This window comes from Dendrobates tinctorius, unplaced genomic scaffold (genome assembly GCF_039654945.1).
Source record: "Dendrobates tinctorius isolate UK_male_01 unplaced genomic scaffold, ASM3965494v1 ptg000139l, whole genome shotgun sequence".
NCBI lineage: Eukaryota > Metazoa > Chordata > Amphibia > Anura > Dendrobatidae > Dendrobates > Dendrobates tinctorius.
In genome coordinates, this window is record NW_027361807.1 from 1,957,694 (window position 1) to 1,970,855 (window position 13,162).

The 13,162-nt window shown below is 45.7% G+C and overlaps 1 protein-coding gene across 3 annotated transcripts in view; it reads left to right on the forward strand.

The window, feature by feature from the left end:
- The window catches only part of CDHR2 (cadherin related family member 2), a 370,864-nt gene that overhangs the window by 183,413 nt on the left and 174,289 nt on the right, over positions 1-13,162 (forward strand). For all 3 annotated transcript variants that reach the window (XM_073545075.1, XM_073545074.1, XM_073545073.1), the window contains exon 9: positions 9,988-10,131. In XM_073545075.1, the coding sequence (XP_073401176.1) occupies positions 9,988-10,131 (144 nt within the window). The remainder of the gene's footprint in view (positions 1-9,987; positions 10,132-13,162) is intronic.

Below are 13,162 nucleotides of genomic sequence, written 5' to 3' on the forward strand. Positions count from 1 at the left end.
GGGTACTCGGTACCGGGCCGGTATTTCACAGGGAAGTGTCACAGTAGCGGTGACCCGGTCCGTGGCCCTGGGTGTCCATGTAAGGGAGTGAAGTGATGGAATAAAGTTTATGAATAGATGATTCGTGACGCCACCTGTGGTGTTCGGCAAATGTTAGGCCGACGCTGCAGACAGATCTTCTGGGACAGACGGTATAGTGCAGCAATGATTTTATAGCCCTCCACAGGCAGGGCTGTAGTCCCAGGGCAGTGTAGATAGGTGTTGGGAAGGAAGGTGCAGTGTCAGGCATAGAGATGTAGCAGTGCCGGGAAGGTTGCAGCAAGAAGGCAAGGTACACAATAGGTTGCAGTTTCTTTACCTTTACTTGGCAAATGCAGTCCAGGGTCCTGAGTACAGATGGCACAGGAGCTGGTTAGCTTGGAAGCAAATCAGGAATCACTCTGGCAGATGGGTTGTCCAGTCTCCTTACTAGCGCTCTCTATGAAGTACTCCCAGTAATGAGTTACACTGGAGTTCCTCCTTTCTGATGTTATCCACACTCCACTCACATGGCAGACAGCCTTTGCCTTTTATCTCTCTTGGCTCACCTGTCGCTGTTGTGCCTCCGAGGATTATGTGGGAATAGGGCATTTACAGCTTCCTATTCCTCTGATTTCTGGTGTAGGACCGTTAGTATCCATACACCCTTGGAGACCAGGCTCCGGATCATGCGCTATCACTGGGACTGAGCTCTCCACTTTCCTCTGTCTTCCCAGCTCTTCTCCTCCACGTCTGCACACGACGCCCTCCTCACACTAACTGACTCACACCTTCCTGGCCCCTAGAGACAGCTCCTCCCCTCAGTTCTGGGTTCAGAGCTCCCTCTGCTGACCCGGAGTGGGAACTGTGTTGTTTGCAGTGATTAACTGCCAGAGAGACACTTCATTGCTTCCAGGCATGACATCACTCTCCCTAGGAGGAAGGCAATGCCACTGTGGCAACCATACTCCTGGGGGCGCCACACTACCCTAGTTAGTGACACTATTTTGCTGTAAAAAAAAATGCAGGCCACATATTTTACAGTGTGGCATCTCAGTCACATGCCTCATCTATCTGTGGGCTACAAACTGTGGCATTTGAGTCCTCCATTCAACTGTTTTTGTTGTGTGTTACTTCAATTATTAACACTATTTTGCTGCAAAAAAGCCTACAGGCCACATATATTACAGTGTAATATCTCCGTCACATGCCTCATCTATCTGTGGGCTACAAATTGTGGCATTTGAGGCCTCTATTGTTTTTCCTGTGTCTTAGCCTAGTTATTGGCACCAGTTTGCTGAAAAATTTTTTTTTTAACTTATATGCCAGATATTTTAAACTGTGGTTTTCCCGCACATGGATCACATATAAGTTCGCTCAAAATTCAGCCATTTGTAGTGAACGTGGAAAATATTGTAGTCCATTTAAAATGGGCAAGGCGTGTGGCAAGGGATGGGAAAGTGGATGTGATGGTGATGGTGCATGCAGAGGCCGTGGGCAAGCTGAAATTGGGCCACAACAAACACCCACATCTTCTCGCTCGACCTTTCTGTCCCAATTACTAGGGGACCGCAGCAGCACACCACTATTGAACCCAGAGCAGTGTCAAAAGGTTGTTGGTTGGATAGCAGATAATGCTTCTAGTCACTTTGCCACCACCAACCTGTCTTCCACATGGAAAAGTCTGAGTAGCCATGAGTCCGGACCGCATATTCCTCACCCTGATCCTCCTTCCTCCCATGATGCCGAGTGCTCGCAGACAACTGATCCTACACTTGGACACTCCGAAGAGTTGTTCACTTTTCCATTTATAGATTCGGGCCTCTTGCCTGGTCCACTTGAAGCGGGCCAAGATGAGATTGCATGTAGCAATGCCCAAATATTTGAGCAGCCGTGGTCACACGAAGGCGATGGAGGGAACGTGTCACAAGAGGTGGACGATGATGAGACACAATTGCCAGAAAGTCAGGAGGAGGACCAGGGTGCAGTAGTGGAAAATGAAGAGGTGGATGATATAGTAACTGACTCAACCTGGCAGGAGGACATGCAAAGCGAGGACAGCAGCACACAGGGGGAGAGAGGCGAAGCACCCCAACAGGCAGGAAGAAGCAGTGTGGTGGCCGCAGACAGAAGGTGGGCAACCGTTCCTCGTAACACCAACAAGACGGAAGTTGGCAGTACAACTGTTAGGTCTTCCTGAGTCTGGTTGTTTTTTTAAGACTCTGCCAATAACCCCAAACTGGCCATTTGCACCACCTGCCGTGCCAGCTTCAGCAGAGTTAGCAAAACTACCAGCCTGACCTCCAGTAACAGTGACTGCGGGTGACACCACTGCTTCTTCCACTGTTGTGCATGCAAGCCAATCCCCTGTCAACAGTGCATGCAAAGATGCCCCCTGCCCTGCACCTGTCATTGCCCACACTAAACTAGCACCTTCTTCAAGCACGTCCATGTCCTTATCCCAGCGCAGCTTTCAATTGTCCATAAAAGAAGTAAAAGTGCGATCCAGCTCCTTAAAAATACTGATCTTTATTTGTTCATTAAAATATATGGTTAGCAAAAATCCTCAAATTGTGTGAACATGCATCATGGAGAAAATTTAGCAACGGGTTTCAATCTATAAATAGATCTTTATCATAGCTGTGATAAAGATCTATTTATAGATTGAAACACGTTGCTAAATTCTTTCCCCGATGCATGTCCATACAATTTGAGGATGTTTGCTAATCATATATTTTAATGGACAAATAAAGATCACTATTTTTAAGGAGCTGGAATGCCCTTTATCTTCTTTCCTGATCACTTTACGTCCTGTCCAGACGAAGTTCCATGCACCTGTGGCTATCGGAGAGTTGGCTGGGGCTTTTTTAGCCTGTTTTCTCTTCAGTTGTCCATACCCCAGTAGTTGGAATGCAAGCCAACTTCCCACAGGCCACAGTACTAAGCTCACACATTTCTCATCTCCTTGCGCTCGAAATGTTGCCTTTTGGCTCGTGAAGACGGAAGCTTTCCGCAACCTGATGGCGGCGGCTGTCCCAAGGTACTCGGTCCCCAGCTGCGACTATTTCTCCTGGTGTGCCGTCCTAGGATAACACAAGCATGTGTCTCACAACATTACCCATGTCCTCTACAATGCTGTTACTGGGAAAGTCCACCTAATCATGGACACGTGGACAAGTGCTTTTCGGCAAGGATGGTACATCTCGCTGATTGCACATTGGGTTAACATAGTGGAAGCCGGGACTCAGTCATACCTTGGGATGGAATACTTGCTCCTGACGCCAAAGATTGCAGGCCCTACGTTGATCAGGGTGTCACTCTCATGTCCTGACTGGTGGGCGTGAGCCAGGGGGTTGTGTCCCCACTGTGCCACAAACCAGACTACCCTGGAAGGGGCGTGATTAGGACAGCTACCTTGGTCTTCACTGGAGCCTCTGATGGTGAGGTCAGTCTTGTGTGGCAGGTAGTTGCCAGGTTCCACTCCAGGGTTGTGTCTGGCTGTGGCTGTGAGGCGCCCCAGAGGGTTCAGTCGCCACAGAGGTACTGCACCTCCTTCTGAGGTGTAGTATCCCTCTATTCGAGTAAAATGGAGACACCTGACCAGACTCCAACACCTGCGCCCTGCAAAGACACCTTAGAACAACAAGGCACTTTATATGACCCCAGTTTGGTTCATGAAGGGTGCTGGGAGGTGGGTGGAGCTTAGTTTTGAGAGCGGGAGAACTGATAAGAAGTTGGGGAGTTCCCCAAGTGTGGAAGCAGTGAGAGGATATGTATGCAGCAGCTCCTGGTTAGCTGGAGCTGCTGGTAAGGAAAGGAGTGGAAGAAGAGTTCCCCCTGAAGGGGAGGAAGGTATGGGACGTGTAGAGGAGAGCGGGGGACTGGGGCTAGAGCAGAGCCCTGTCCCTAAGCTTAAGCGCCAGGAACTGGGCGCGGGTATCCGAGGCTGCGTGGATACTAATGGTTCTACAGCAGAAACCGGAGAAATAGTGTCATGATCCATGCGGGATCATGTCATATAAGAGCACTGGTAACCTTTTTTTTCTCTCTCACTAAGCTTTGTGCTTAGAGATAGTTTTGCCCCCGGTGGCCAGTATGGTCATTGCACTGGTGTGCTTAGAGATAGTTTTGCCCCGGTGGCCAGTATGGTCATTGTACTGGTGTGCTTAGAGATAGTTTTGCCCCTGGTGGCCAGTATGGTCATTGCACTGGTGTTTTTAGAGATAGTTTTCCCCCCGGTGGTGGTTAGTGTAATTGCACGGGAATCACTAACAGGTATGTTTACTCAATAAAGGTGTGTCAGTTGTGCTCACTCACGTTGGTGATATTGTTGGTCTTTTCCAACCATCCTGGGTGAAGGAAGGAGCTGAGGAGAGTCCAGGGCAGCTCAGTCAGAGTCCTGGAGTGGCAGCTATTGTGTCAGTGAGGAGTTCATGTAAAGCATGGTGGAGTGGCAGCTATGGTGTCAGTGAAGAATTCTTGCAAAGCTTGGTGGAGTGGCAGCTATGGTGTAGAGCTGCACTCAGTTGCTGGACACTGTTGCTGGAAAGCTGCACTCAGGTGCTGGACTCCGTTGCTGGACAGTTGCACTCAGGTGCTGGACACTGTTGCTGGACAGCTGCACTCAGGTGCTGGACTCTGTTGCTCCAAGGCGGCACTCGGGTGCTGGACGCTGTTGCTGTAAAGCTGCACCTGTTATGAATGAGTAACCGTAGGAGGCAAAAACAGAAATACTAGCTAAGTCCAGAAAACCAGAGAAGTTGGCAGCTATCGGATTGCAGACCCCTGAACCTATCAACAACAACTAGCAGTAGCCGTGGGGGGTTCCTACGGTGCCCTAGACCCCTCGATCACAGACGGAGAACTAAATAGCCTAAAGACAGAAAGGGAAATCTAAACTGCCCCAGAGCAGACCCCAAAGCAATAGGCAGCCCCCAACATATAATGACGGTGAAGCAAGATGAAAAAACACTCACACAGATAGAAAGATGGGCTGAGCAAATGATGGGGCCCAAGCTAACTAAATAGGACAGGATAGAAAAGCTGCTGTCTGCAATCCGCCCAAAACCCTATCAAAACAAGAGCCAACAGACTGATAGGGAAAAAAGCCCTGAAGACGCTAGGCTTCAAAAAGACTATATCAGTACTCAGGTATTTTCTGAAGACAGAGCAAAAAGGAATTCAGCTCACTCCAGCAGGGAATGGCAGAAATCCAGAAAAACAAGGCAAAACAAAACCAAAACACAAATGCAAAAAGCAGAGCAGAAAACTTAGCTTTTGAGGAGCAGGAATCAGACTGGTCTCCTAGAATCCCTCAGAGAAATCACCCGCAAGGCAGAAGGGAGTCGGCTGCCTTATATCCAGTCAGCAATTCCAGTCACCCAGTCATCATCATCCTGCACAGGTGCTTGGTAATCAGCCTCACTACCTTCCTTCACCAGAAGAGGGAGTTCATCAGACCTCAATGGTGAAGGGGAAAATGAACTCACAACAGTACCTCCCCTTGAGGAGGGGTCACCGAACACTCATCCATGCCACCAGGGCGATCAGGGTGAGCCCGATGAAAGGCACGCACCAAGCTAGGAACAAGGACACAGAGACCAGGATATTCTGCCTCCTGGAGGGCGGCAAGACAGGCACAGACACAGGACTAGGAATCAAGCCTCCAGAAACAGGCGAAACACAGGACAGAACCTGGCAATTCAGCAGCAAGACACTAACTGAGTTAAGACATTGCACAAGCAGCTTCCACTGGGTGGAGCTGCCCTAAATACTAGAGGCCTCTTGGTAATTGCCAGGAGCACATTAGGCACATGCACACTGATTCCATATGAACCAGAGAGTGCCAGCACCCCCCCATGCACACAGCCAGGAAGCATGCAGAGAGCAGGCAGGAAGCAAGAGGCACACAGCATGGAGCCGGCAGAAGAGAGAACCAACAGCATGGCCTGGAGTAGTGGGTAAGTTGGTGTTTAAGGCAGGTGGGGGATAAGAAAGCCATGCAGTGATGCCAGCAGGGTTGTTACACGGGATTTGCCCCACAGTCTACAGCTCCTGCACCTCCTCCTCCACCTCTTCAGCCTTCATCTCCGAAATGACCACATCAGTCACAAGCTGGAAGCACTACAGCACTGCCTCATCCAAGCGGCAACAGGCTGTGCTGAAGCTAATATGCTTAGGTGACAAATCGCACAATGCTGAAGAGTTGTGGACAGCTCTGAAAGAGCAGGCAGATCTGTGGCTGACACCGCTGAACCAACAGCCAGACATGGTCGTGTGTGGCAATGCCCGGAACCTGATGGCGGCTCTGAGGCGAGGGGAGCTCACACACTTACCATGCCTGGCCCATGTGCTTGAATAGATAAGCGTGTGCACAGCTTTAGTAGGTGCCAGAGTAGGTTCCCACACCATTAACATATATTAAGAGACTCAGCACTCAACTTAAATGATCAGATAATTTAATGTTGTCCACACTAGTAGTAAGCAAAACGTTTCGGTCTTACATCAGACCTTTATCAGTTACAGAATAAAGTAAGGTTATTAGGTCAGGTGGACCAATAATCTTGGTTGAAGATCACTAGATCATTAAACATTCCGTGTCATGAAAAAGTATTTTCTCAGACCCTCCCATCGCATTGGCCCTGAGGCGCGGGGTACTCTCACAAGGAGTGCAAAGTTTTTGATGATGCTGAGGGAGTACCGTGCTGACCGTACCGATGTCCTCCATGATTCCTCTGTGCCTTTTAATTGTTGGGTATACAAGCTGGATATGTAGCATGAACTGGCTCTCTATGCCTTAGAGGTCCTGGCCTTTCCTGCCACTAGCGTTTTGTCAGAGCGGGTTTTTAGTGCCGCTGGTGGAATTATAACTGATAAGTGCATCCACCTGTGAACAGAAAATGCAGATAGGCTGACTCTTAACGAAATGAAAAAGAGCTTGACTGGACCAGACTTCTCTACACCACCGAATGATAACAGCGAAACATAACCTCAAATCCAGTGTCATTTTTTGGGAGGTTTATTCCCATGCACCTCTTCACACCCACACATGGGTATACGCTTCCTGATTTTCCCTATTTCCTTCTATCCTCCTCCTTCTCATCATCCTCATCAGCCACCCCCACTAGATCACCATGGGATCCGTGGTCCGTGATGCAACAGCCACGTTATTGTGTTAAAGGGTGTTTTTGATGCCCGTAAAAAAATTGTTTTACACATTATGTTAATGTGTACCCCCCAGGGGGAAATGTTTGACAGCCCATACACTTATTGTATGGGCATTACAACCATAGGAGACCCGCTCCTTTAAATTGTGGAAATATTTTTAGTAGGCCATCCTCCATGTCTCTTCCGACACCACCACTAGATCACCAGGGTGAACGTGTTCTGTGATGTAACAGCCAGGTTTCTCTTTTTTTTTTCATGGGTGTTTATGATGCTGGTAAAGAAAAAGTTTACACAGTATGTTTATGTGCAACCCCCAGGGGGAAATGTTTGTCAGCCCATACACTTAGTGTGTGGGTATTACAACCATAGGAGACCAGCTCCTTTAAATTGTGAAAAGATATTTAGTAGGCCCTCCTCCACGTCTCTTCCAAAGGGATATTGGGGTGCATCCAAATTTGGTGCAGGCCTTGCATTCACTTCATGTGCAAACTTTATGGGAGTAGCAAATTAAGAAAAATGGGAACTTTGGTTTCATGTGGCCATCCAGTAAGTTGGTTCAAAGGGTTATTGGTGTGCATGTAACTTTGGGGAAGGGCAGGCCTTGCATTCAATGCATAGGCTAACATTATGGGAGTAGCAAATTAAGAAAAATGTGAACTTTGGTTTCAGGTGGCCATCCAGTACGTTCAAAGGTTTATTGGGGTGAGTGTAACTTTGGGGCATGTCAGGCGTTGCATTAAATCCATTGGCAAACAGTATGCGACTACCAAATTTATAGTAATGGGATCTTTGGTTTCATGTGGCTATCCAGTACGTTGGTTCAAAGGGTTATTGGGGTGCGTGTAACTTTGTGGCAAGGCAGGCCTTGAATTCAATGCATAGGCAAACAGTGTTGCAGTACAAAATTTCTAATAATGGGAACTTTGGTTCCATGTTGCCATGCAGGACTTCTGTTCCAAGTGTTATTGGGTACGTGTAAGTTTGTGGCAGGGTAGGCCTTGACTTCACTTCATGCACAAACTGTATGGGAGTAATAAAAATAAGCATAATGGGAACCTTGGTTTCATGTAGCCATCCACTACATCGGTTCAAAGGGTTATTGGGGTGCATGTAACTTTGTGGCAAGGCGGGCCTTGCATTCAATGCATAAGCAAACAGTATAGGAGTACCAAATGAATAATGTGAACAAAGGCTTATTGGGGTGCGTGTAACTGTGGAGCAGGGCAGGCCTTGCATTTAATGTATAGGCAAATACTATGGGAGACCCACTTTCTCCTATATGCATAGGCTAACAGTATGGCAGTACCAAACAAAAAAAAATGGGAACTTTGGTTTCATGTGGCCATCCAGTACGTCGGTTCAAAGGGTTATTGGGGTGCGTGCGTTTTTACTGCTATACTGTTAGCATATGCATTGAATGAAAAGCGCATCAAAACGTTACGTGTGAACATATCCCAAATGGTGGAGGTACATTTTTTGGGTGGGTTATTTATTTTGCCTTACATACAAATCACTACTCTAGAAAGGATGCTCCTTAACATATTTCCCAGGAAAATCCATTTTGGTTTCATTTTTGTATGTTTTAGTGTGCGCCAGTAAAAATGGCATAACACTCTGTCAACATTGTTCACAGCAGTGTCCTAGGAGTCAGAAATGCTTCCAGGATTCTTGCCCATGATGTTTCCATGTCATTTCAGCACTGTTCCCATCAATTTCAGACATTTTCAGACCCTAAAAAGACCCTCCGGGGGGGGTGTCGGGGCAAAAATGATCGGATTTCCCATAGACTTACATTGGGCTCGTTGCTCGGGTGTCGCATTTTAGTGTATGTTTGATTTTTTTATTGTTTTATTTTGAATGGGGTGAAAGGGGGGGTGATTTGAACTTTTTTTTTTTTTTTTTTTTTTTTTTTATATTTTAAAAACATTTTTGTTTACTTTTGGCATGCTTCAATAGTTTCCATGAGAGACTAGAAGCTGCCATAACCCAATCAGTTGTGCTGCATACAGGCGATGATCAGATCACCTGTATGTAGCAGAATACCTCACTTGCTATGAGCGCTGACCACCGGGCGGCACTCACAGCAAGCCGGCAGTGACAACCATAGAGGTCTCCAGGAGACCTCTGGTTGTCATGGCAACCCATCGATGACCCACGATCACGTGACGGGGGTCACTGATAGTTGGGATTTCTGACCCGATGGCCAGAAGCGCGCGTTAAATGTCGCTGTCAGAGTTTGACAGCGGCTTTTAACAGGTTAATAGACGCGGTTGGATCACGATTCTACCCGCGGTTGTTCCGGGCACATTTCAGCTGTTCAAAATAGCTGACATGTGCCGGGAAAGATGTGGGTTCACCGCCGGAGCCCAGATCCCAGTCGCGTCACCATCAGCCCCAGCAGTCTCCTTCAGCAGAGTCGGCCATCCGTTGCCGAACACCACAGGTGGTGTCACGTTATATCCCATATACATATTCACCATTTTATGGCACAGCCAGGGCCACGGAGTCGGGTCATGGCCCCGTAACTTCCCCAAAGAATTGTCTGACCCGGTTCCGAGTACCCCACGGCCCTGGTGGGCGTGTCATTAGTTCGACGCAGGTCGCGAAGGGATTAATGTATATGGTGACTCCTGACTTGTGTCTTTAGCTTTAATTTAGTTGATAACAAGAATGATTCCAATGTACTGTAAAGAGTTATTATCACAACAAACCCAATGGAAAGTAAAAAGCTTAACTACATACATAAAATATAGACAATGTGCTATGATTTGCATTTTCTTACCATGTCTTTTTAATTTATAGGACAAGGGAGGATATTTAAATAATATATTCATCTATAGAACCACTATAGCTTATGTATCTGTGAGAGTTCTGGACCTTCCAGATCTGAATCCAGAATTTATTGGTGCACCTTATGTGTCTTCTGTTTATGAAAATACTGCAATGGTAAGTAATATTTTTTTATGGAGAATGGCAATAAATCTGACACTATATTGTCACTTTTAGCATATGATGACAATGGCACAGCGAAAGTCATAGAGACAAATGTTCATCTCCATCTTTGTGTATAACACCATTCACACTGATTAATGCTGGAGAGCTGTACCTGAGAACTACCAATAAGCCTCCTTAGACATCTTTCATATAACACTCTTTTACTAGGTATTTTGCATCTATTTAGAAGCCCAAAACCATCGTAGATATCAAACATAGAAGAGGTCTACAGATCTTTCCTTTATACATTCTCTGTTCAACCCTTGGTTTATAAATACTGTAAAAACTGACCAAAGTATTGTCATCTGAAAAGGGCCTTATGCTGGTCTGTGGTATTATGGCAGATTCTTTTTGCAAAAGGTAATGCTTTTACCCCCGAGGCTGGTTTAACAGAAAGCAAAGAAGCAAAGTATCACCCTACTGACTCTTTTTCTCATCATTTCAAAGTATGTGTTTCTCTTTTTCACCTAAATAATTATACCCAAGTACTGTCACTTTTCTTCTTTACATTTTCATGGTATGTGGCAAACCTAGAAATCATGAGGTCCCATTACGAGAGTCCGTATTAGCACTCCTCCTCACTTCCCCAAAAAATGATTCTACAGAGTAGGAAGGGTCGGGGTGCATAAGTGCAGTCACAGAAGAGAATACCTCATAGCTTTTAAGAACTCATAACTTTTAAACACACAGATAGGGACATGTTTCCATTAAGCACTCAGAAATAGCGCCCATGCTGAAGCCGCTTAGTGTTCTCATCCACTATGATACCCCTTTAACTCCTTCACTACAAGGGTGGTTTGCACGTTAACTCCCGGGCCAATTTTTACAATTCTGACCACTGTCCCTTTATGAGGTCATAACTCTGAAACGCTTCCTTGGATCCCAGTGATTCTGACAATGTTTTCTCGGGACATATTGTACTTCATGTTAGTGGTAAAATTTCATTCAAATAACTTGCGTTTATTTGTGAAAAAAATGGAAATTTGGCGAAAATTTTGAAAATTTCACAATTTTCCAACTTTGAATTTTTATGCCCTTAAATCACAGCGATACGGCACACAAAAAACTTAATAAATTACATCAGCACAATTTTGGAACCAAAATTTTTTTTTGTTAGGAAGTTATAAGGGTTAAAAATTGACCAGCGATTTCTCATTTTTGCAACACCATTTTATTTTTAGGGACCACATCACATTTGAAGCCACTTTGAGGGGTCTATATGATAGAAAATACCCAAAAGTGACACCATTCTAAAAACTGCACCCCTTAAGGTGCTTAAAACCACATTCAAGAAGTTTATTAACCCTTTAGGTGCGTCACAGGAATTTTTTGAATATTTAAAAAAAAAATGAACATTTAACTTTTTTTCACAAAAAAAATACTTCAGGTTCAATTTTCTGTATTTTACCAAGGGTAACAGGAGAAATTGGACTGCAAAAGTTAATGTGCAATTTGTCCTGAGTGCGCTGATACCTGATATGTGGGGGGGAACCACTGTTTCGGCGCATGGGAGACCTCAGTAGTGAAGGAGCGCCGTTTGACTTTTTCAATGCAAAATTGGCTGGAATTCAGATCGGACGGCATGTCGCGTTTGGTGAGCCCCTGATGTACCTAAACAGTGGAAACCCCCCCAAGTGACCCGATTTTAGAAACTAGACCCCCCAAGGAACTTATCTAGATATGTGGTGAGAACTTTGAACCCACAAGGGCTTCACAGAAGTTTATAACGTACAGCGGTACAATTAAAAAAATCATATTTTTTCCACAAAAATGATCTTTTCACCCCAATTTTTATTTTTCCAAGGGTAACAGGACCCTAAAAGTTATTGTGCAATTTGTCCTGAGTACGCTGATACCCCATATGTGGGTGTAAATGACTATTTGGGCGCATAGCAGAGCTCGGAAGGGAAGCAGCGCCATTTGACGTTTTTGGCTAGAATTGAGATCGGACACCATGTCGCGATTGGAAAACCCCTGATATACCAAAACAGTGGAAACCCCCCACAAATGACACCATTTTGGAATCTAGACCCCCCAAGGAACTTATCTAGATGTGTGGTGAGCACTTTGAACCCCCAAGGGCTTCACAGAAGTTTATAACATACAGCCGTACAATTAAAAAATCATATTTTTTCCACAAAAATTATCTTTTCACCCTCAATTCTTATTTTTCCAAGAGTAACAGGTCCCTAAAAGATATTGTGCAATTTATCCTGAGTGCGCTGATACCCCACATGTGGGGGTAAACCACTATTTGGGCGCATGGCAGAGCTCGGAAGGGAAGCAGCACCATTTGACGTTTTTGGCTGGAATTGAGATCGAACACCATGTCGCGTTTGGAAAGCCCCTGATGTACCAAAACAGTAGAAACCCCCCACAAATGACATAATTTTGGAAACTAGACCCCCCAAGGAACTTATCTAGATGTGTGGTGAGCACTTTGATCCCCCCAGTGCTTCACAGAAGTTTATAACGCCCGGGCGTGAAAATAAAAAAATCGTATTTTTTCCACAAACATCATCTTTTAGTTCTCATTTTTTTTATTTTTCCAAGGGTAACAGGAGAAATTGGACCCCAAAAGTTGTTGTCCAATTTGTCCTGAGTACGCTGACACCCCATATGTGGGAGAAAACTACTGTATGGGGACACGTCGGGGCTCGGAAGGCTCGGAAGGGAAGTAGTGACGTTTTGGAATGCAGACTTTGATGGAATGGTCTGCGGGTGTCATGTTGCCTTTGGAGAGCCCCTAATGTACCTAAACAGTGGAAACCCCCCACAAATGACCCCATTTTGGAAACTAGACCCCCTGAGGAACTTATCTAGATGAGTGGTGAGCACTTTGAACCCCCCAGTGCTTCACAGAAGTTTATAACGACCGGGCGTGAAAATAAAAAAATCGTATTTTTTCCACAAACATGATCAATTAGTCTCCAATTTTTTTATTTTCCCAAGGGTAACACGAGAAATTGGACCCCAAAAGTTG